Genomic DNA, 25,767 nt, shown 5'->3' on the forward strand with positions numbered 1-25,767 from the left:
CCCACACACACATATAGGAGCCTGCATTTTCTTCTGATTCGGTAACCACATTACTTCTATCAGGAACATCAAAAGCCAGAATAGTCACTATTAGTGACTACTGAAGGTACCTAAGCTCCGAGCAAGCAATTACACATTTGGACACAGCACTTCATACACCAGGCTGGCTAAGTTACATAGTTGAGGATGACCTTGGATTTGATTCCTCTATACCACTATGCCTGATTTATATGGTGCTGGGGCTCAAACTCAGGGCTTCCTGTTTGCTAGGCAAGTACTCTGGTCACTGAGCTATATTCCAGGCCTCCAAAGAAAATTTTATAACGTTTGCCAACTTCTTGCATTTAAGAACTCCTTGTAACTCTTCAAATTCTTATCAGACCCAAGGTATTTTTTTTGATGTTATCATAGGTATCACTGTATTTACAGATACAGAATATCTGACTAAAGAGTAAATATATTATAATGCACAGGTAAGTTTATAAAGCAAAGTGACTTTTAGCACCATATATACAATCTCAATAAATACAACTTTTTAAACTTAAAAGATCTTTCAATAATCATGACAGCACCTTTCCTCTCCAAATAAGAACAAACGCTTGTTTATGGGCTGTGTGGTAATAGAATATCATTTAGTAAGAACCAATGACCTACACCAGGACTTTTTAATGCTAGACTGGCATGAAAAAGACAATAATAAATTTTTAGAGCACAAGATCGAATATAATTTTTCAATCCAATTTTAAATTTACATTTGTAACTTTTAAAGACAAATCCTCTTCATTTAACATAGCATAAAATATGGAAATGAAACATTTCAGATTATTGAAAGTTAAAATTTATTAAGCCATCATGTGCCAAATACTCAGGTTCAAATTAATTTCAAAATATATACAGGCATGTAATTAACTTAAAAATGAGAAAACTGGATCGGAAACTGCACAAAACTACTGACTGATGGGACTGAATCTTAAAAATCAAGGTCATCATCTATTACAAACTGTTTTCCCTCAGTACACAACATTCAATCGGTTCAAAATTATCTAGACCTTTAAAGAGTAAAATTTATAATAAAAAGCACTTGGTATTCACCAGTGCCCATAACCCTAACAAATTTGTTCATAAATTCAAATATTAACTGAATCCATTGTTTTCCATAAAATAAGTTAATTTTAAGCAGAAGAACCTCAGTGACAAACGCATTTACTTAGATGTTGAAGCTCTTGCACTAAGTTTTTACAAGCTGGTGAACACTGACAAATCATTTCTCCCACAGAACTATAACCACACATTCCCAGACAGTATAAATATATGGTTGAACTAACAATGCACATCACCATTTTATCGATTACATAATAAACAAATGATCAAGTATCCAATTATTAAGTGACATAGCTGAAAAGGCATATACAATGTGTCTGCTCTGTTCATTAGCAGATCCCATGTCTTTTTTGCAAGAGAGGTTGGGGAGAGGGGAAAACCATAATTCAAGCAAGCTGGAAAACATTCTGATAGGTATTGGAAAAAAACAATTTCAGAAATTTTGATTAAGAATTGGTTAGCTACAACAATGTATCTACCTTTTAAAAATATTTACTAAATTAAAGAGCATATTCTACATGTTCTGCACAAGACAAAGGCAACATTTTACTAAAAATATTTAAGCCTCCTCCCATTCTTTTATCAGGCCCTCCCTGTTAAGTTGCACCTTTGAGTGCAAATATTAAATTAACTATAAGGCTTTTTGTCTGGAGACATTATTGAAGAAATGTGCTTCTGTAACAAAGTTGATTTTCAAATGGAGGTTTCCCATAAACAGCACAAAATAAGACGAAGACATTAAATAATCAGCACAAGACTTCCTAAAAAAATATTGATGGCTAAGCAAACCCGATGTATACTGGTATGAGTGTGGGAGATGTAAACAGAGTGAGCAGGCAGATATGGAGAGAAGCCCTGCAGTGTTTGAAATGACTGAAGGAATAATCCATGGAAGAGTGTTCTTAGTTCCTGGAATTTTGGTTCTGTATGATGCTAAAAATATACAGGTATTGTGCTGGGTATTTTGGCACCTAATCTTTCTAAATTCCTTATATACTAATAATACTCTGGCACGGGGTACATTTAAGGACATAACTCAATACCATATTTTAGGAAAGGTCAATTGGTACAAATAATAAGCACATTTTGAATGCTGACCAGCAAAGATCTTTTGCTAACTGTCCAAACAGGCTGATCAAACCCAAATATAGAGGTTGCAATTCTGTCAAGCTTGTAGCCTGGTAGAACTGGTTTTCAGTATCACCATGGAAGCTTCAGCAGACCTATTCAATAATCCCACATGTTGGTTAACTGTGTATGACAAATCACGTCCCATTTGAAGTTCCACTTCCAAGGCAATGGCATCAGGCACCCCAGTTTTATTGAATACAACAGTTGTTCCTATGACCATTGGAATCCTTGAAGCGCAGCCGCATTTTAGGACGGTACTTCTCCAGATACAAAAGTTGCTTGCTGTTAAAAGCTCCACGCCGCTTTCTGGAAGGAAAAAGAGAAAGGTAACTGAAGGATGCTCCTTCCTGCAGCAAGAAAGATGACAACGAAGACCAAAAGACCTATTTAGAGCCCTGAGATTTCTAAATAATATGCTAGTTTGTATTTGACTTTTATTCTATGAATGATTTTGAGACTACCACCACCCAAAACTAAAACCAAAAAAAGATCCAACTTTAGCCATAAATATCTCAGCAAAATGATAACAAGCACAGAGTCAATAAAGCATAACAAATCATTCAACAATCATTTGTACAAATGCAAAAGGTTGGATAAGGTCCTTTTCTCCTGGCCTCAGTAGTATCTTAAAAATAACAATGGAGGGAGTAGTCAAGAGCACTTGCTGCTCTTCCAGAGGACCTGAGTTCAGTTCCCAACACCCACATGGTGGCTCACAACCATCAACTTCAGTTGCAGGGATCCAATGCCCTCTTCCGACCTCTAAGAACAGGCACACAATACACATTCAGACAAAACACATATACACACCAAAACAAACAAACTGAAGAGAATGGATCCATGATTTGGATTTTACTTCATTTAGACATTGAATAAGAAAATACAAGCAGGCATGAAAGAGGACAGTGCATTACTTACTGTCTTATGAACTGTACTGCATCTTCATATTTCATTCCACCTTCAATTAATGCTAGGGCAACAAGCACTGGAGCTCTGGTAAGGTAAAAATTTCGATGAATCACTTTTTAAAAATTAAACCCTATAAAATTCATTAGAATATCCCCAAATCCAAAAATATAATTATCAATCATCCTGCAATATTAAAATTCCAATATTAGCCTTATATTAATCTTAGGACTGATTTTGATGCTACAGGTTTAGAATCTCAGCTACCTGGAAAGCTAGGGCATGAAGATTATAATTTCAAGCCTGCTAGGAAGTGAGTTCAAGACCAGCTAGGGCAACTCAGTGAGGTCACGTCTCAAAATAACATGGCCGGAAAGCTAGAGATATAGAACCTGTGGGTCGAGGTCCATTTGGAGGTTGCTTATCAGATACCCTGTATACTAGTTATTTAATTCAATGATTTATAACAGTAGCAAAATTAGTTATGAAGTAGTAATGAAAATTAATTTTATGGTTGGGGTCACCACAACATGAGGAATTGTATTAAAGGGACCCAGCATTAGGAAGGTTGAGAACCACCCATCTGGAAAGAAATGAGGTGACTTTCTCACCTGCCAAGGCCTGCAACACAATGGACAGCAATACAGCAGCCAGGTTCTTCACGAAACTTAATCTTTACAAGACTTAACCAGTCATCAACAATCTGGTTGGATGGTGGTGCACCATCATCAAAAGGCCAATCCTGAATCAAAAGAAATATTTCAGACCTTTAAATTAGCTAGGTACATTGGTACAGTCTTAAATTCTCAAAACCAAGGAGGCTAGTGGATTGCTGAGTTCATAGCAAGTTCCAGGCTGACTGGGCTAATTTTGCCTTGACTTATAATTGAACTTCTTCAAGTCCAACTTGAATAAACTTTCGGAACATAATAGAAATATATGAAATCTCAAGTACTTACAAGAACATGAATGCCTTCTTTCTCCACAAGAGTAGTGTCGTAAGTTGCTTCACATACTCTCACTATTGTGGTAACTCCATACTTCTTAAGTTCCTAGGAAAAATACATTTATTAAAAAAATTCATTCATGGGGGTCTTTAGAACCACACTGTTATTGCTGTCACCTGCCATTTTCACCATTTTTGATCATGCAGGTAAATGAAGAATGGCAGAACCTGTTATGTATGTTTAACACAGAGGCAAATTAAATCCGTTTGTGAATAATATAGTGTGAAAAGGAATACTAAATACCACGCATTTTCAGTTCGGCGAGCGGAAAAAAAAAAAAACCCTTAAATCTGGTTTCTATGAGTACGTGGGTGCATTTGGAGATCAGAAGTCAACTTCAGGTCTTATTCACCCCATTTTTGAGAAATGATATGTGTCCTACAGCTTGCCAAGAAGGCTATGCTGGCTGGCCCCCGAGTCCAAAGTGTCCCCACTTCCCCAGTACTGGGCTTCCTAGCAGGGCCACCGCTTACGGCTTTTTAAATCTTGGATCTACATGCATGAGCAGTAAAGCACTTTACTGACTGAACTACCTCCCCAGACCGAAGTAATTTAGAAATAATATCAAAGTCTCAAATCCAGACTTCAATTTAAAAAGCCATGCACCATAAAAAAAAACATAAGCCTGAGGATATATTAAGTAATTATAATTCAACTTTATAGACATTTAAAAAATATGTAACATTCAAATACTCCAATAAATTAGAGACACCTATTTGCTATCTTTGCGCATCTGTAGGTTTTAATAACTTCATAATTGTGTGCCCAGATAAATTGACATTATTCCTTCTAAGAACAGGCTGGAAAACTACACGTCTCATGAGAAAACAGCAGAATTACAAGCTGGAAAGTAGAGTCAGAGTACAAACGAAGTCAAAGACATTAGCTAATTGTAGTTTATCCCATTAGGATAAGAGGACACATGAAAAAAATCTGTAAGTGGCGGTCTCTGCCTTGTAAGTTTAACTAAGCAAACTCAAAGGCACACAGTTCTCAAACTGTAACACCATAAAGACATTTCCTTTCTGAGTACCAAATTTAGTTATAACATCTTTCAAGTTAGCCCCACTATTAACCGGCAACCTATTAGGACATTAAAAAAGTGTAACTTACCTCTATAAATTTGTTTAAGGTCGCATTGGTTGGATTGTGTGTAATAAGGAATCTCATGTTCTTGTATGTGACTTCCACAGGAGCAGGGCGGTTCATTCGAGCCATGTTAATTTAGTTTTAAAAAACACCCAATAGGGTTATGAAAGAATTAAAAAATTGAATACAGAAATGATGCAAAAAAAAAAAAAAACAAAAAAAAAACCAAAAAACCCAAAACCAAACCAAACAAAAAAAACAACCTGAAGTCTACTTCAATATTCAATATACTCCACTTGAAATCTCAGTGCTTTGAATATGAACTTGGGAGAAATGGGCAATGAAATGAACCTCCTAACAAGAAGCAGTGATTCTTCAATCCAGTAATACTGAGGCAATACAAAGGAAGTGCACTGAGGTTTACCCCATCCAGATCTGAGCTCTTGTAAAATGCTCTGCAGATTTCAATTCAACACGTCTGTGTCCAGGTTATCCACTCTTATGGGGGCTTCTTGGTGGAGTAGTAATGAATTTCTACAGTTCACTTGTCTGCATAGAGGTCGTGCTGTGCCTGGCAGTAATCTCCACTGCCCTTCAGAAACTCCATAAATGTGTGACCAAGAACACCACAGAACTGCTGTTTAGAAGAAAAAGAAAGAAAGAGGGGGAAAAAAGTTATTTTCCAATTCAAAAGGAACATGTCAGGCTTTCCACTAAGTACACAACTATGCTCAAATTAAGAGACACCAAGAAGTCAGCTTTTATTCGAATTACAAAATTCAAGGTGACTGCATTTTAAAATCAATAGGCCTTCTGTATGCAGTCACAAGCCCATTAAAGTGAAGTTGCTAGCCAATTATAAAGAATATTCAAAGAAAGTCACTGCTACATTTGGTGGAATTCCCATAAACACGTCTATACACAAATACATTACATTAATTACTCTTTTAAGTTATTTTTATACTGGTCCAAACTATATGCATTATTTTCTATATTGACTTATCTTGCTGTTTACACACTAGTATAAACTTCATGTAGTTTAAATCTCTCAGTTTTTGCATAATTTACCAAACTCATACTGAGAGACACTTCATCTGCTCACTAGTTCTTTGCTGTTGTATTTAATGTTTATTAAGCTACTGTGATAAAAGGAAGGAGCTATCTCTTGTATGGTCTTTCTACAGAGATAGTATTTTTAATGCAACTATTTCTCAATAATTAGCCTTTACATTTTAGTTACTAAAGCTTAAATATGAAGTCATGCCCACTCTTCTGTTTTGTATTTTCTATCATCTCCTTGACATTTATAAATAATTCATGTGCAGTTACATTACAGTTATAGCAGGTTCTAAGTGTAAAAACTCATCAAGCATGTCTCAAAGCATGGAAAGGTACATGAAAACAGCACTGTCACTAAACTCTTGTGAATTGTGTGAGGGTGTGATTCTAGTCTGATGGGACTCATCCTTAGAAGACTGACTGGAATGCTAGGCTATCTTGTTCCCATAAACCACATTGCACTGAATGATTACTCTCTATGTGAAACCACAAGAAATTTCCTGCTTAAAAATTAGTAACTCCTAAGAGCTTTTATATTTTCAGGTCATCTCTTGGGTTTCCAATTAAATTGGCTCTTATAAATACAATTACTTAAGGGGTCTTCAACCATATAGTCTTAAGACAAATTATCTTCAAATAAAATATACACAACTTTACCTTTTTCCTATTTTTAAACTCCAATTTCACTTACATGCTCTAAACTAAAACCCAAAGGAATTAGAATTTATGTTAAGACTTTTTATATGGTCTCAAACACAAGGTGACTGTGATTACTAACTTATAAATACATTTCATTTTCCCTAAGTTCCCCTTTAAAAATTACATCAGTTTCGTGTCTGCACCAAATAGTAGATTAATATTCTCAGGGCATTTTTTTTCAGAGTGTGTGAATAAAAAGCTTTTTGAATAAACCGATTAGAGGTAGATGAATATTAACAACAAAACGCTTTGCTGTCTGTCCATCTACTGTAGGCAGGTTGTGTAGAAACTAAGGAATGCACTCAATGCCAACAACACTCAAGGACAAGCACTGTCCAAACACATCATCTGTGTCCTTCCGAAGGAAGCGCCAAAGTAAAATCTTCAAATAAAGTCAGCCGAGAGTCCAGTCTATTTTTTTTTTTTTTTGGTAAAACAAATAACTAATAACTAAGATTTTATTTACTAAAAAGGTAACACAAGCAACTTATTCCCATGTTTTCTTAAGTGACTCCTCACAAGATAGTTATCTGCCCATGGGTTAAAAAACCTGGTGTCTAAATTATCAGTAAAGATATTTACTACTTCAAGGAGTAGACTCTAATATTAAATTATTGTTATGCATCTTTTGAGGCACGGTTTCTTGTCCTAAGCAGCCTTTTAGTAAATTTAGCACTTTTTGACCATACACAGGACGGGACACAAAGCTTTTTAAGAGTTCCATTAGGAAGCTGGAAAGAATAAAAAAAAAAAATTTCCTGAACTGGTATGAAATGAGTGGAGCCACCCAGTGGCTGGAGGACACTTCGACTAAGAGTGGTGACCATTGACATCCTTCTAATATGCCCCCATTCCCTCACGGGCAAAAACTAAACATGATAGGCAGCTCAGACACACGAAGAGATCTATTTTAACTGCACAAACTAATAGCACACAAAACAGAGAAATGAACAGTGTGTGTGTGTGTGTATATGTGTGTTGTGGCATTAGCTTAAAAGTCAGTTTGTCGGACTGCAGAATCAAGCCAGTCTGTAGAACCATCTACTTTATCCAATTCTGTTCCAAATACACTCAGGTTTCTGGTAATGCACCCAATCTAGCGCGTGTAAAACGCCGTTTCTTCCTGGAACAGGTCTAGCTTTTCTGATTTTTTTTTTTTTTTTCCAAACGATTAGCCGGCACGACGCAAACCAGGTCAAAAATAAAATAAAAGCAAGCCGGGAAGCACGACCCCAGCATCTAGACCTCAGGTCCACACATGGGTCCCAACCCGGCGTCAACCCGGCTCAACAGCAGTGGAATGGTGCACGGTTGCTCACTCAACAGGAGCCTCGCAGTTCTGACCAGCTCCTGTTGCTCCTGGTCCAACAGCAGGCAGCCGCAGGCGCAGCTCGCCGCGGGGACCGACCGGGTAGGGACCCCCGCCACTACCCCGGTCACCCCTACCGACGCCTGGCGGAGGTCGGGCAAGCCTGGGCTTGAGCGGCGCGCACAGCCGCGAGGTCCGCAATCACGGGGTTCGCGGTGGCGAGCGCGGACGGCCACCGAGGCCATCTTGGGAGGGAGGCCCCGGGCGCCGGGTCCCGGTCCCCAGCGCCCCGCCCGTCCCACCCCGTCCCGGCCCGACCCGGCCCGGCCGGGCCACGTCCACGACGCCCGCGCGGCTTCTCGGAACAAAGGCCGCCGGGGTCGCACGCGCACGGAGACAGCGGCTTCTCGGCCCCCGCCGACCGCTCCCGGGTCCCGAGTCCCGCCGGCCGGCGCCTCCGCCCGCTTCCCTCCCGACACAGCCGCCCGCTCTAACAAAGGCCGGGCCCGCGGTACTCACAGGAATATGTCTACTCATTGAAGATTGTGGCCTAATCATACAGCCGGTCCCGAGGCGGCGCAGGCGGCGGCGGCAGGGCAGGCGGCGGTGGGCGTCGCGGGGCGGCGGCGGCGGCGATGCAGGCGGCGGGGGCACCAGACGACCATGCAGTGAGCTGCCCGAGGAGCGTCGCCGAGCCGGCCGCAGCCCAGAGCCAATGCGCGCGCCCAGGCGCCCTTGCGTCACAAGCCCGCCCCTTTATAGCCGGCGCGACGTGCGCCCCGGCGGCGGCCAATCACGGCGCGGGACGCCAGCGGCGCGGGGCGGGGCGGGGCCCGGGGCGCCGACGTCACGCGCGGCGGCGGCGGCGGCGGCGGCGGCGGCGGCGGCGGCCGCCACCGGTGCGAACCGGTTGGTGAATGGCGCGGAGTGCGAGCTTGTTCCTCGCTGCTGAACACACACGCTCGGCCGCTAGAGCCTCGGGTTCGCCTCGACGTGGCACGCCGCGGCTCCGGCGGGCGGAACCCTGTCGCCCGGAGCCATAGCTCAGGCGCGCTGGCCAACGGTTTACCTTGGCACCTGCGCGCCCCAGGATCTCCGTCATCACCCCATATTGATGTCGCATGACCGCCGGGCGGGTGACTCACCGCTCCCTCCAGTGCCCGGCCCGGCCCTAGGCTGGGATGAGGGAATCTGGTCACCACCCTTACTTCCACGTGGGAAGGCTCTCCGCAGAGTTTAGCCCTTGGGACTGGGGAAGTGTCTTAGTTTTGGAGGCTTGTTGCTCCCGAGCCCCCCCCTCTTTTTTTCTTTTTAGGTTACACCCCCAAACTGCTGATGCTGGCAACTGCATTTGGCTCGATTGTGGCATTTCGAAATCACATGCATCCTTTGTACTGCTGCTCACTCACAGATAATGAAAGGTTAGCCATTGCTAAGGGGAAGCCTTTTTTGAATTAAGAATCTTCGGCTTTATCAAAGACTGATGTAATTTTTTGCGTCAAAAGCTAAGCTTCCCATTTTGTTGATCTCCAGTCCTGTTCCAGTGTCCTTTTAATCTAGGCCTCTAAGTCAGCTGTAGCACAATTGTTTGTGCTATACAAGGGCAGCTTTTATCATCTGAAAAACCCTTCTGCTCAGTCGTCTAGGACTGGTAAACAGGACCTTTACCTGCTTTAAAGAACACAGCTTTCCAATAACATTGAAGCCTTTTGTTTCCTGTTTTTCTACACATTAGATTGGAGCAGTAAGAAACAAGTTGTGCCGTGTCATCTCCCTGTAGTGCATTTTAGGATTTATTAGTGCTTCTATTTAGAGACTTTCCTTGCACACTCACTCAACTTTTTTATAAACTTATACTCTGTAAGCAAAGTAGGTGCTTTTGAACAACAACAACAAAGTAGGCCAGACCTTTAAAGTAACAACAACAACAACAAAAAGCAACTCATCTTCGTTAAAAATGGCTTGCCTGGGGATCCATTTAACTCAAGGGAACTTGAGACATATATCCCTTTATGAGGTAAAATGGGGTAATGTTTAAATTATGTAAGTCCTAAGAAAATACAAGAAGATTAAAAGAAAAGTCTTGGGATGGGAAAGTGAAGTTGATCAGACCAGGAAACTGAACAGGAGACAGATTCAGTATTACAGGCTTAAAACCTTTCATATGACCAGTGACTTTGGGTAAGTATTAACTTCAGCTTGGGAAAAAATACAGGCAGAATCAGTTAGTGAATTTGGCCAACTTGTATAATAACATACTTAGACATGCTAAATTGGCCCCTCTTACTCCAAAGGTTGGTCAACACAGTGAAATAAGATAATGAAACCTTTTGGAAAGGGGGAATTTGGTGAGCTAAAATAACTCAGCAAATAGTAAAGCAAAGGTAAGTCAGTGTTTTAGGTAGTTTTGCTGTGGAACTAGTGATGCAAATTGTGAGCTGTGTAATCCACAGATCCTGTCATTACTACAAGTAGTGCTGATGTGTCTTACCCAGTCAGCTGCCGTTGAGCTCTAGAAGCTGGGCTCTAATTATCAGGAGGACTAATCGGTGCTGAGGGTCCTATCCTTTGACAAGGAAGTACCACTTCATCCTATTTGCTGCTGAAAGAATGTATCTTAAACCAGATACAGACTTGCTGGCCAGTCCACTAAATTCTCAGAAGGCATATGCATGGCCTGTTGCTTTGACAGCCGCTTACTGGGTTTCCTGTGCCACAGTGGTTGGTTATCGATGTGCTGAGGGTGACTGTTACAGTTATTGAGTACTTTGAAGCTGCTGATTCTCAGAAATAACCCATCCCAGCATTGAGCAGGGAGATCCCTGTGGATCAAAGCAATATAGGCCTTCCCCATTTGTGCTTGGAGCATTAAGCACTTCTATATAACAGACTTGTAAATACTGGTCCAGACTTTAAGAGAAGAAAGAAAACCTTGAGAAACCAGTGATTAGACTCCAGAATCCCTAAATGGAAGAGAACCACTTCTGCCAAACAAGACGCCAACTGGAAGCTACTTAACAAAACTGGCCCTTTGAGCTTTTATCAGCATATTCCTAATATAAAAAAATAATGCCTATAAGATAAGGGGGATGATAGGAATATTATAAGGCAGGTGCCTATAGAAGATTTAAGACCTCAGAAGGCAACAGATGTATCCTGATGATTCTAGAGAAAAATCTTTCAAGCACAGCACAGCTGTAAACAACGATTTCATTTATACCAAGCATATAAAAGGAAGATTTCACCCTCACAATTGTCAGATTGTTGTGGGGCCATGAAAGAGATTGATTGACAGCACTCACATACCAAAATGTTATTGTTCCACTGAAAGATCACATGTGACAGTATGAACCTAGAAACACTAAGTAAGGTATACATGAATCAAGTCTATTTGGTATGGGCAAATATCTAGATGGACAGAGCTGAATAAGGATATGGATACTTGGGCAGAGGATGAGCTCCCATTACCATATTTAAGAAAGGTTAAAAAAAAACCCTGGATAAACAGCAAAACGGCCACTATCAGTATTGTTTAGAATAACTATTAAGGTGAAAAACATGTAGCATTTTTTTTTTTTAAGTTGGGCCTGTAGTCCTAATTACTTTGGAGATTTAGGTCAGAGGATCTAGAGTTCATGCTGTCTCAAAAAGCAGAAACGTGCTGGAGAGACAGCTCAGTGGTTAAGAACAAGGGCTGCTCATCTAGAAGACCTGAATCTGGTTCCCAGCACAGTGTTGGACAGCTTACAATCTTCTGTAACTCTGGATTCAGGGGTTCTGATGCCCTCTGCTAGCCTCTGCAAGCACCACCCCAACCCCACACAAATACACAAAAAGCTACAAGAGAGTTGGGGATATGGCTCAGTGGTTAGTGTGCCAGGCAAGGCCTTGGGTTTGAGCCTCAGTACTGCAAAAAGAAAAAACAAAGGCAAAAGGATATATTACTATAGTCAGAGATGTTATGATGAATAAAAACAATACCATGTCAAAATTTCTATAGGAATTTTAGACAGCAGTTTCCAGTGAGGAGCTAAAGTTTGTTGCAAAAAAACTTTCAAGGACTCTAACCTTAAGAGAAAGTCCAGAGGCCAATAGATATAGAAGACTATTGTGTTTTATATAGACTCAGACAACATAGAAACTTTCAGTCATATAGATCATTATAGATACAAATGTTCATGAATGGACAAGTGGGTCAGTATTAAAAATCTTTTTGAGGGTTGGGATTTAGCTCAGTGGTAGAGCACTTGCCTAGCAAGTGCAAGGCCCTGGGTTCAGTCCTCAGCTCAAAAAAAAAAAAACTTTTTGAGTTCTATGGTTTTTGTATTTTTAAAAAGTTAAGAAAATTCTTTAATTTGTTTTATAGGCATTTTCTTTCCCTTCTCAAATTTAAATTGAATACTTAGGTAGTATTCAAACTAGATGAAAATGTTTTAATTTTAACAACTTTGATACTTAATATAAAGAATACTTCTCTGGGAGTTCTGCCTGCACATTAAGAAGTGACAAGACAGATTGGTCAAGAGAATAGTATTTTTCACTTTGTGACAAAATAATTTCCTTCAGGCTGAATAAAGGACTTAATATGGCCCCAAATAATTCAGCATTTTCATATCCTGAGGTTCATATTCTGGTACCTGAGAAAATCTAGTTTGAGAAGTCTTATTTTTAGAAAACCTGGCAAAATTTTTTCTTGTGCTTCTGTAGCCTGAATACAAATCATTTGGGAATTGGAAATCTGTAGGGCTATAGTTTCCATGTGACTGTCTAGAACATGTTGAATTATGCCAGTTTGAAAGGAAGCAAAAAATAGCTTAGGAAAGGAGAATTTAATCTGGCTAGAGGAAAGAAATGAAGTATAAATAAATGTTAAAGGTTGGCTATGCATACTATGGCAAAGTTGGCACTTGACAGATTTAATTTACAGAGTTGGCATTTAGGCCATAGATAATCCAGACAGACTGAGCAGCATCACTGGGGCAGTCTTACATAAGAATATCAAACTGTTACTGAACTGTTTTCTGTGGACATGGGCTTTGAAAAGCTACAGTAGCCATACTTCCCCTGGCTAACACATGCTGTTTGCTTGTGCAGGTGGAGAAAACATTGCTACCTGTGTACTCAGTTAATCACTGAGTAAGAGGAAACCAGTGCAAAAATCCATGGAGATTTTGAAAATGCAAGGTTCTCATATGATGAATTTCTTTCTTTTGAGACAGGGTCTCACTGTGTAGCCCTGGCTGGCTTGAAACTCACACAGATCCACCTACCTCTACCTTCTGAGTGCTGGGATTAAAGATGTGTGCTACCACACTGACTAATTATTGATTTCTTGAATTCTTAAACTAATAATCCACATAACAGATATTAAATCAATATTTAGGTATTATCAAGTAATTTTTCTACCTAAAATCCTTCTTGGATATCCACTCCTTGTTTTCCCAAACTTCCTTTGTAGCTTCCCCTTTAACAGTGTGTTTGTCAGGGTTTGGTCCTAGGTCTGCCTGGCTTCATCCTCCGCTCAAGATGGAGTTTTCAACCCTTTGGCTGGCAGACTTTTCCACCCCAACATGCATTTGATAACTGCTTATCTCATGCCAGGTGCTCTCCTAGCTTATTGTTGTGGTCTCTGTCCCAATGGAACTTTTATATAGATGAAGAAAAATTGAAAATCACAAACAATGGGAATGAGATCTGGGCACATGCATCTAATCTCAGTATTTTGGGGTAGAGTCTGGGGCCTCAGAGGTTGGCATTACTGGGAAGTCAGATCTGAACAAGGCTCTGCATGTTACTATAGCTTTAAGTGAATCTGTACAAACTCAATAATTCATTCCAGAGTCCCTGATACTAGTTGTCAGTTATTACTTATTTCTTGAAATAAAAGGGTTATTCTAAGAGGTAATATAAACATGGGTTATCAGCTTTTAGGAGAAATGCACAACTATAACAAAGGAAAATTAGTAGATAATCTGTAATGGTTAGCTGGTAGTCTGTCTAATATAAGCATCCACTTGCTTGATTTCACCTTCTAATCTCATTGTCTGATGCCAGATAGTTTTCTCAGGGTTTGTTTCTACCAAACAAGTGCAGTCACCAAAACATTATCAATCAAATACAAAATATCAACACAAAATGTACTAGTTATTTATTAAATATTTGCCATGTGCAAAGTAATGTTAGGCATAAGGGAGTTATATAACACATCCTCTGCTATGAAGACATGAAACATAAGAGATAGAAAGTGTCTAAAAAGGATTAGCACAATATGATAAAAGAATGTCCTAAACAAAAGGAACTTTGGATCTAAAGCTATGGAGACCACAGAAAGCATGCTGGAAACCATAAGCTTCAAATGACTAGAAGGGTAACAAAGCAGAGCAGAGCACAATCTTAGTGGTTGTTAAAGAGTCTGGACTTTATCTGAAAATTATTGGAGTCATTGGAAGATTTTGAGTAATAGTAAAAGATCAATATTTTAGAATATCACTAAATCAAAGAAGTCACTAAGCCAAACTGATGCAATTGTAACTTAGTAAATATGGTAGGAAGGAGAGGGAGCAGAACAGAATTGGAATGAAAGGGGCAGTTTCTGCCCTCTGAATGCTGGATTAGAGGCAAGTGCCACCATTGCCTGGCTGGCTTTGGTTTGGCTTTATTCAAGGGATGGAGAGTTGCTTATAGAGAGTTTGTTTAGTACATACAAGCCTAGGTTGAGTCTCCAGCACCAAAAAAAATTACAACCAAATAAAACCCTCATCAGGGCCAGGTGTGGTGGATCATACCTTTAATCCTAGCACTCAAGGAAGCAGAGGCAATTGATCTCTCTGAGTCCTAGTCTAGCCAGTAACTACATAGTGAGATCCTGTCTTAAAGCAAACCAACTCACAGGTGTGGGAAACCATCCAGTTTTATATTTTGGGAAACAGACCTTAGGAAGAATAAGAGAAACATTTCATCCAAGTGAGCACAGAAAAGTATAACTCTTCTCAGACCCTAGGGGAAGTCCTCAACCGGAATGTACCTTGCTTTCCTATGGAACTTTATTCCAAGTGACTTCTTTTATACTTCTATGATTGTGTTTTACTGACCCTAACAGAGTTCCATTAAAGAGTTACCCCAATTTATAAAAGGACAGATTGTAAGAAACCCAGTGAAATGAGCCAACCAAAATTGAAAATTGCTTTCTCAGACTCATTTTTCTTTTCATAAAATTGGGATCTACAGGGTGCAAGATAAATATTCAGATCTCCTGAGTCACCAGGATGGTTCTGATTTGCAGGATGGTGTCTGAGAATGCCCAAGATCTCAGATGCTATCATTTGAAAGAAACTCATCCATCACTGGAGGCAGAGTGAAGGCACATGCAATGCCTTTGGTAACATAAAGTAGGTGTGTACCACCCAGGGAGATAAGACCTGTTTCTAGTTCAGTGTGTGCATAAACTTTTTTTTTTTTTTTTTAGTTCTAAGAACTATGATTGCATCAGTAGCAATAGCAGCAATAGAAATGCTTCTGGTAACTGAGGTTCAACTCCTCTTAAGATGAAAATGGAAAAGTAGGTGAGATAGCTCAGTGGGTGAAGGCATTTGCCAAAGAGCCTAATAACCTGAGTTCTGTCTGTGGGACCCACCTGGTGATAGGAGAGAACAAACTCCTATGCGTTGTTCTCTGACCTCCACATACATGTAACACGTAAAAAATGTTTTTGAAGAGATGAGGGGAAGAGTCTGCCCAGTAATTCTGAGGGTCTAAATCTACTTTGAATTTTATTAACATTTAAAAAATATTTTTAATTATTTCATGGTACTGGGAATTGAATCAGGCTAGATCCCTCAATCTCTATTTTGTATTGACCCATGATTTTACTAAATTGCCTGGGTCAGGTTATGATGATGTTCATAAGGTAGGATCTGCAACTCATTCTTCACGAATTGAGAGGCTATTTTCTCTGCTGAAGCAATGAGATCTCTTGAAAAAGGGTTAGCACTATCCTATTACTAGACAGGAACAGCAGTTCTAGGAGTGGGAAGGATGAGAAGAAGAAATAGAGGAGTTGAGGTCTGTAGGAATGCACAGAGTACTTGCTGCCTTGCTTGGTTCTATTCTTAGGTCAACCACAAGTTAATATCTTCAGCAGAAATCCTACCAGGTGCTTCAGGACTGCTTTATACTGCACTCAAAAGGCCATTTGGGTGTCCTGGCATTGCAATAAGATGTGGATTTGGGCCACATATGCTGCAAGCCTTTAATTTCAGCATTCAGGAGGCAGAGGCTAGCAGATCTTTGTGAATTTGAGGCCAACCTGGTCTACATAGTGAATCCCAGGCCAGCTGGGGTTATATTGTGAGACCCTGTCTTGAAAAAACAAAGAAGCAAACAAAACACAAAAAAGGTATGGATGTACAAGCATGAATAAGACTGTTCTCCTCTTCTGGCCTGCAGGGACATGTGCAGACAGAACACTGTATACATAATAAATAAACAAACAAACAAATAAATAAATAAATATTTAAAGACTGTTCCCAAATATGATACAAATGTATATAAGTAAAATATTGTCTGTTGACAAGGCATAACTAAATAAAATGTTTGCTTTGGGTGCCATTGGAACCCTGCAGAGGACTGCTTAATTCAGCCCGGGGAACTGGCATATTGTAAGGGAAGTGAGGTCAAGATAATCTTCTAGGGAAGAACTAGAGTCTAGAATAAAGAGTATAAAAATTTCCCATCACTGAGACAGACACTCCCAGTATTATAATGGAATCAAAAGAACAAGATTTTTTTTTCATGTGCTTTGACATTTTCAAGAGATCAGAAACTTGAGAATAGAAAAAGATTCTTCCATAATGAAGTGCATTTTAAAAAAAGGACTGAAGAATTGTAACTAAATACACTCCTGGTGAGAATTGTAAAGTTTTTATTGCTTTGGCTGAGAGCAGTCAACCATCTGTTAATTTGAATATTTGTGCTTTTAGTCTTCTTCATTTAAAAAAAAAACATATAAAGCACTAAATAGAATAAAAGAAAGAAATGTCTTTGGCATTTTCTAGTTTGGTAACAGAATTTTCCACCACACCTAAAAGTTTATTGAAATAAGACCAGACCACTGATTTGGATGCTCTGCTAGGATCTTTTCCTACTTTCTGCTTTCAGCAGCTATAACAATTACCTCTTAAGTGACCCAAGTCAAGTTAAATGTATCCCATTACAGTTGCAGACCCAGAATGGCCACACCACCATTTCCTGAACACTTTTAGTCTCTATAAATTTGCAACATGATAACGTCCCTGGCCTTGCATACAAAAATACCAAATTCCAGTTTCCTCCTAACCCAGTCAGTGATGATGCAAAGCATTCTTGCTAGTAAACTACATGTTCCCCAGCTGTCACTCTCTGAAGCCCCAAAATCTAGAACATTTGCTGACATTCGGGGAGGATCGACAAACCTAGCAGTATTGAGATGTCGCATGAATCTTAAAAGATCTTATTAATAAAAACAAACCTAGGTATTTGGGTAAATTCTGAAAGATCAGAGACAGAACAAGACACAGCTACCTCACCTTGCCAATTCCTCATCTGATCCTGTTTCCTCAGACTGGAAACCTTTGTGTCCTCATCCCAATGGATGTCAGGTGAACTGCTGCTAAAAGCCTAAAAGCTTATCCGACTCTAGTTCCTGGTTTTCAGGCCTTATATATACCTTTCTGCTTTCTGCCATCACTTCCTGGGATTAAAGGCATGAGTCACACCAAGCGTGGCTGTTCCCAGTGTAGCTCACAGAGATCCGGATGTATCTCTGCCTCCCAAGTGATGGGATTAAAGGCGCATTTTCTGGCCTTTATGTCTATCTAGTGGCTGTTCTGACCTTTGACCCCAGATAAGTTTATTAGGATGCACAATATATTGGGGGACACAATATATCACCACATTGAGACACTAAAATAGTTATACCATGTGACAGGATTCTAGGCCAGCTTTAATTCCCTCTCTTGGGTGACAACTCTATTTTTAGGCCACCCTTGTAAATGTAAGAAGGAAACACCATGACCTTTGGCTTTCATTCTTGAGCAGACACAGAATTGCAAACAGTGTCAAAATTATTCGGTCGTCACAAAAATCAATCACCAATGATGTCTTATTACTTTATGACCTTAAAATACGGTTGAAAACAGAATTTTAACCTTATGTTGAAAGTAGATCTATAGTTTCAGCAGATTAAATCACTAAGCAATAGGAAAGAGTTCCTGGGGACTTGTTGATTAGGAAAATCAGAATTTTGAACTTAAATAGTATATACTGAGGAACTAAGTTTGAATTGAAGCAATATATGTAGCTATACCTTCTGTTTTACAATTTATAGAACCAGTTAAATTTAATTCTGGTCCACCCAGACAGAATGCTTCCTATGCAACTATTAACATCACAGTTCCCAAGAACATTTGATTTATGGGCTAGGAGATTACCATAGAGATAAAGACAAAGGATGCAAACCCAATGGACTGAGGTCTATCTCTGGGTCCTGGAGTCCAAGGAGAGAATTCACCTATAGAAATCCTCTGAGCTCTACCTGCCCTGTGGCACACACTGCTCTATACAACCAGAGAATGTTTGAATAGAAAATGAAATACAGCCAGGCCAGCCAGAGCTATATGGTAAGACATTGTCACAAAATGCAGGAAAAAAAAAAAAGAAAAGAAAAGAAAAGAAAAAGGGTGGTGGCAAATGCTTTTGATCCAGCACTCAAAAAAGGCAGAGCTCAATGACAGCCTGGTACACATAACTGGTTCCAGACCAGCCAGGGCTGCACTACTGTCTCCAAAAATAAATAACACAATTCGTACATTTTACCAGACAGGATAAAAGGTGCTAAGAAAAAGGATGAAAAACACAAAATGCAAATACAGAATTTTAAAAAGTGAACATTCTTTGAAAGCAAACCTATTCATGGGTGAATGTAATGCTCAAGTCCTGGGAAAGAATAGTGCAGAGCTCCCAAGACCTGCAACTTTCCTAAGAGACTTTCTGGCTATTGGGGGCCAATTGGTGGGGTTCACTCACCTCTCCGAAGGCCTTCTCTCTCTGGACAGATTGAGAAGATAGCCCTTTGCTGGAGTGGCTGCTTGTCTCAGCTCTCTAAAAAGTGTGTTGTCTCAAGTCTCTCCCAACTCCTTTTATACTCCAGAGGACCTCCCCTCCCTAAAGAATCTTATTTTCTCTGATAATTAAATCATTACAGTCCAGGAGGGGAATAGCAAAGAAAGCAAGGTAGCTGGGCAGTGGTGGCGCACGCCTTTAATCCCAGCACTCGGGAGGCAGAGCCAGACAGATCTCTGTGAGTTCCGAGGCCAGCCTGGGCTACAGAGTAAGTTCCAGGAAAGGGGCAAAGCTACACAGAGAAACCCTGTCTCAAAAAACAAACAAGAAAGAAAAAAAGAAAGTAAGCAATGTTTGGGATCTATGATATAGATGCCATAAGAAAGTACTGTGGATAATTTAGTGTGAGCTCCACTAAGTTTCAATTTTAAAAGTCTTCAAATCTTAGCCAGGTAGTGGTGGTGCATGCCTTTGATCCCAGCACGGGGGAGGCACAGACAGGTGGATCTCAGTGAGTTCAGGGCCAGCCTGGTATACAGAGTGAGTTCCAGGACAGCCAGGATTGTTACATAGAGAAACCCTGTCTTGAAAGACCAAAAAGAAAAAACAAACACAAAAACAAAAACAAAAACCAAAAACAAACAAACAAAACCCATGCACAACTCAGAAATATTTTTGCAAAAGTATACTCATTTTCTAAATGAAAACCAACTATCATCACTATTATTAGTCAGAATCCTCTATATAGAAACAGATTTTATGCAATGAATCTCTGTATACATAGAAAGGGGATTTTTGCTGGATGGCGGCGGCGGCAGTGCATGCTTTATAATCCCAGCACTCCGGAGGCAGAGCCTGGCGGATCTTTGTGAGTTCAAAGCTAGCCTGGTCTACAGAGCAAGATCCAGGAAAGGCACAAAGCCACACAGAGAAACCCTGTCTTGAAAATCCAAAGGAAAAAAAAAAAAAAGAAGAAAGGGGATTTTTTTTTAGAATGACTTACAGGCTGCAGTCCAGCTAATCCAATGTCTTGCTATGAATGGAAAATTCAAGAACCCAGAAGTTGCTCAGTTCACAAGGCTGGATGTCTCAGCTCGTCTTCAACAGACACTGGAATCTTCAAGTAGGCTCTACTGTGAGTGATAGAATGGACTTGCTCTCAAGGTGAGGGCAAGCAGGCAAAAAAAAAAAAAAAAAAAAAAAAAAACCTTCCTTCTTCCCTGCACTTATATACGCCTCCAGCAGAAGGTGTGGCCCAGATTAGAGGTGTGTCTTATGAACCAAAATGCAGATTAAAGGTGTGTGTCTTCCTGCCTCAAGATTCGGTTTGAAGTGGATCTTTCTACTTCAAATTAAGCAAAAATTCCTCTCAAGTATGCCCTCCATTTTTAAAATTTAGTTGATTCCAGAAGCAGTCAAGTTGACAAGTTGACAACCAAGATGGCCATCAGAACCACTTTATTCCTTTATTCACCTCTGTGTTTTAAAAGGTGGGGAGAAGGTTTTGTTCTAGTCTAGACTTCTGGGCTAAGTGACAATATTGTCTCAGCCTCCAGTACGGTTTCTGTGATTCAGAAAGTCTTCACTGTGTAAGTGAGTTCCAGGGAACTCAGTATGTAGATCAAGGTGACTGGAACTTTCCGTGATCCTCTGGTCTCTGCTTCCAGAGGGTTGGGATCAAAGGTGTGCACCGTCTCACCCAACCTGCAACCTTCAGAATAGCTGGGAATGAGGGAACACAGCAATGCATTAGGCTAATCCAATGTTTAATCTTTTTAAAAATTTTATTTGTGTGTTTTTGTTTTTTGTTTTTTAAAGATTTATTATTTATATACACAGAAGAGGGTGCCAGATCTCATTACAGATGGTTATGAGCCACCATGTGGGTGCTGGGAATTGAACTCAGGATCTCTGGAAGACCAGTCAGTGCTCTTAACCTCAGAGTCATCTCTCCAGCCCCTGTTTTTGTTTTTTTGATACAGGGTCTCACTATGTACCCCTGCTTAGCCTCAAACTCACCAAGATCTGCCTGCCTCTGCCTCTGGTCTGTTGCAATTAAAGGTGGGCACAGCCATAGTGGGCCTTATTCTTCATTACAACCCTGTCCCTGAAGGTTTCTCTGTGAAGTCCTGACTGTCCTTGAACTCATCTGTAGACTAGGCTAGTCTCAAATTCAGAAATCAGTTTGTTTCCTGAGGGCTGGCTGGTATTAAAGGCATGCACTACCAGGACCAGCTGGAAATTTACATAATCTTAAAGTATTATTCCAGAGACAATTATTAATGGCAAAGAAAAAATAATTATTTTAGAGAATGAAGATTTGGTAGTTACTATTTTAACAAAAGGGCCAAAGCATTTTCAGTAATAGGAGAAATATATCAAATGTCTCCTGATCAGGAGAAGAAATAATTTCAGGGACATTCCTGGAAGATATGTATAACCTGACTCTAATCCTGAGAATGTATCAGAAAAACATAAGCTAATGGACCTTGAAGTTAGCGCGAACTAATCAGAAACATCAAGATAATAGATAGTAAATACTGAACTACTGAGTCAGGTATGGTGAGACGTGCTTATAATCCCAGCACTTGGTAGGTAGACACCGGAGAATCAAGTTCAAGGTCACCCTTGGCTACATAGGAAGTTCGAACTAGCTTAGTCTACAAGAGAGAAGATCAGTTTTTGTTGTTGTTTTTTGTTTTTGTTTTTTTTTAAGAGGGGATTTTTCTGTGTAACAGCCCTAACTGTCCTGGAACTAGCTCTGTAGACCAGGCTGGCCTTGAACACATAGAGATTCACCTGCCTCTGCTGGGATTAAAGGTGTGTGTGCCACCACCACCCCACCTGAGTGAGGACCAGTCTTAAAACAACCAGACAAACAAGACTGTTGATGAAAGTACAGATGGCTTCCCAACTTGATCCAGAATTATCTTTTTCTATAAAAACATTACTTGGAAAATTGTGGAGACTCATGTGACTGTGGATGAGCAAATAGAGTTATACTGTGTTTTTTAAAAAATATATTAATTTATTAAATTTTTTTTCATTTTACATATCAACTCCAGCTCCCCCTCCCTCCCCTTCTCCAGCCTCCTCACCTCCCTCCCACTCTACCCCCATCCACGCCTCAGAGTGGGTAAGGCCTCCCGTGGTAGTCAACAAAGTCTGGCATACCAAGTTGAAGGAGAGCCTAGCCCCTCCCCATTGTATCAAGGCTGAGCAAGGTATCCCACCACAGGGAATGGGCTCCAAAAAGTCAGTTCATGCACCTAGAATAAGTCCTGGCCCTGCTGCCAGGGACCCCACAAACATATCAAGCCTCACAAATGTCTCCCACATTCAGCGGGCCTAGTTCAATCCCATGCAGGTTCCCGAGCTGTCAATCCAGAGTCAGTGAACTCCAACTAGCACCGGTCAGCTGTCTCTGTGGGTTTCCCCATCATAATCTTGACCCTCCCTTCTTTTTCTTCTTCTTCTTCTTCTTCTTCTTCTTCTTCTTCTTCTTCTTCTTCTTCTTCTTCTTCTTCTTCTTCTTTTGAATGCCGTTTATTGAAGGAGGGAGGAGTTCTTAAATACAGGCTTACGGCACAATGGGAGAACCCTGGAGGGCAGAAGTTTGCTTCTGATTTTTATTTTTATTTTTCTGGAGCTGAGGATTGAACCCCGGGCTTTGTGCTTGCTAGGCAAGCACTCTACCTTTGAACTAAATCCCTACCCCACTCCTGATGTTTTACAATCATCATCTAAGCTGCAACACCCAATATGCTGGATATATAGACAAGGAGCTTCCCTTAAGCATTCAGGAGGGTGGAATCTCACAGGGAATTAGCATAGGGAGGATATCAAGGTCAAGGCCAGCAAGCAAGGCAACAGTTACCGAAAACGGGGGGGGGGGGGGGGGGGGCAGGGACCTACAGGTTCCCCCCTTTTACTAAAAAAATGAGCTTCTGAATTAGGTTGCATGGGATGCCAGCAGGTCACCTTACCCATCATGGAGACACCTGTCCAGGCCACACAGGCGCTCTGTCTTAGGTTGGTGAGCGCCCCCCAGACATTACCCATCTCTGAATACTCATTATCATACAGGCTCAATCTTGTGAGAGCTGGAGAGTTAACTGTTGCCAAAGATTTCTAAGTGGTACTGGGCTTGCAATTTGTGTGTTTGACACAGAAAAGACCAACAGAAGTCTTAACCCACCCATAGCCGGTAGGCTAAAGGCAACTGAGCCATTCCCTTCCTTAACGAGCCTTACTGCAAATTGGAGTCCTTATAAGATGGTATCCCGAGAGCAAATGGAACTTGAGTTTGTAAATTTATAACTTTCAAAGCCAATCAAAATGTATACAACTATTGATTTAAATTTGTCATGCCCAATAGAATGAAAAATTAGTTAACTGTGGTAGCTACTTTTGCTGCCAGGGTCTCCACTGTGCTAGCTGTAGTAACCAATTATGAAATGGCAATCCCAGAAACTATACTGTGTTCTTGATTTTTATAGTTTTACTGCAGTTAGACAATAGAATGTTCTCACTTCTACTTTGAGGGTTGGGGGCCTTTCAGTACACTAAATGGTCCCAATCACAACTGTCACTTACTTGTGACTGGTTAAGTGGACATGATACTGTATCATATAGAAATAGAGATGCAAGAAACATGTAGCAGGAAGCTACTAACTGGGGAAACTAGATGAAAAGTGTGGGGAAATCATTTTTCTTTTTCTTTTTCTTTCTTTCTTTCTTTTTTTTTGTTTTTTTTTGTTTCTCTGTGTAGCTTTGTGCCTTTTTCATGGAACTCATTTGGTAGCCCAGGCTGGCCTCAAACTCACAGAGATCCACTTGGCTCTGCCTCCTGAGTGCTGAGATCAAAGGTGTGTGCCACCACGACCTGGCCATTTGTATTTTTCTTACAACATAAATTTAAAATACAAATAATTATTTAAAAAATGAAAAAAAAAATGTGTGACAAGGCTATCGACATTGTTCTTGGGATAGAAACATTTTCAATAGCTCACCATTTAAGTGAGCTTGTGTGTATAATACCTATAAAAGTCTCCTTTGTGGGGTTGGGGATTTAGCTCAATGGCAGAGTGATTGCCTAGTAAGTGCAAGGCCCTGGGTTCAGTCCTCAGCTCCATTAAAAAGAAAAAGTCTCCTTTGTGAAACAGTGGGATTTCCAAGGCATGGGTGGTGGGGGTGGGGAGGCAGTTTACTAAACAAGAAGAGGCTAGTTGAAATGTAAAAAACAAAACAAAAAACCTTACTAACTTCTAAACTTAAATTTAATCATGTGAAGGAGTTAACTTAGTCATCTAAAGGTTAGATAACAAAGGACTATTGGTGCCTGTGTCTACAAACAGAACTTGGAGGGTGGAACAGGCTCTACCTTGCTTGAGTATCTGAGAGAAGCCAGCTTTGTTTAGAATTCTGAATGTGTGAGAAACAGCTAGAGATTAAACTAGATGGAGTTAGGCAGGATTAGTATTTATTACTAATACTATTATTTTGTTTGTTTTTGTTGTTTGAGACAGGATTTCTCTGTGTAGCCCTGGCTGGCCCGGAACTTCATCTGTAGATCAGCCTGGCCTTGAACTCACAGAGATCTGCCTGCCTCTCTCGAGTCCTGGGACTAACGGCGTGCGCCACTAGGCCCAGCTGAGCATGTTATTATTAATCTCCTTTTACTTGCAGCTGTTGCATGACTTGCCTGCTGTCTCTTGGGAAGCTTTGGGTTTCTACCGTAAATCTTGGTCCCTTGCTGCGGAACAAGTCTAGTGAATGGGCACATTTTTCTCAAGCTCCATGGCCAGAGCTAGTGCATGGATGCATTTGTTGAATGGGCAGCTATTATTGTCCCTGGCAGGTCCTGGTCACAGTATGAGGTATATGGTGACTATAAGGTCACTTATCATAAAGAGTTGATTTTTAGTGGGAAGATTAGACTGTAAACAAGGACCCAACTATTTTAACATTACAATTATATCCTGTAATAAATTCCAAGAAGTAAACACAGTATGTTAGGAAAAAAGGCAATAAAAAGACTTGTAGTAGGAGTCTCATTACTTTTAAGACCCAAGTAATCAGAAAAGAGAATGGGACTGGGGGTCCTCTGAGATGTGAAACTTGCACTTTATTTGAAGGATGCTCTTGGGCTAGTGGAGACTATAGCTACCGTAGCATAGGAACAATTCTCTCATTCATTTACTTTGAGAGAGGATCTCTAGCTTAGGCTGGCCTCTAGCCTCCTATGTAGCCAAGGATAACATTGAACTCCCTATTGTCCTGCATTCATGTTCCCAGTGCTGGGGTTGTAGGCATGTGTCACTGTATTTGGTTTTATGAGTTGCTGAAGACTGAACCCAGGGAGGTAGA

The 25,767-nt window shown here is 40.5% G+C and overlaps 1 protein-coding gene across 2 annotated transcripts; it reads right to left on the reverse strand.

Annotated features, from left to right (window-relative positions):
- Window positions 1–815: 815 nt before the first annotated feature.
- Ptp4a1 (protein tyrosine phosphatase 4A1) lies at window positions 816–9,042 on the reverse strand. 2 transcript variants are annotated; one of them, XM_036168130.1, is made up of 6 exons: window positions 8,821–9,042; window positions 5,259–5,871; window positions 4,098–4,190; window positions 3,750–3,880; window positions 3,151–3,225; window positions 816–2,538 (listed from the first exon to the last, which is right to left on the reverse strand). In XM_036168130.1, the coding sequence occupies exons 2-6, from the start codon at window positions 5,361–5,363 to the stop codon at window positions 2,421–2,423; spliced, it is 522 nt and encodes a 173-aa protein (XP_036024023.1). In that variant the 5' UTR covers window positions 5,364–5,871; window positions 8,821–9,042; the 3' UTR covers window positions 816–2,420. The 2 variants fall into 2 exon arrangements, with proteins under 2 accessions (XP_036024023.1, XP_036024024.1); XM_036168131.1 differs by lacking the exon at window positions 8,821–9,042 and having other exon boundaries at window positions 816–2,534; window positions 5,259–5,416.
- Between the last annotated feature and the right edge of the window lie 16,725 nt (window positions 9,043–25,767).

Source organism: Onychomys torridus, chromosome 18, assembly GCF_903995425.1.
Source record: "Onychomys torridus chromosome 18, mOncTor1.1, whole genome shotgun sequence".
In the NCBI taxonomy this organism is placed as follows: domain Eukaryota; kingdom Metazoa; phylum Chordata; class Mammalia; order Rodentia; family Cricetidae; genus Onychomys; species Onychomys torridus.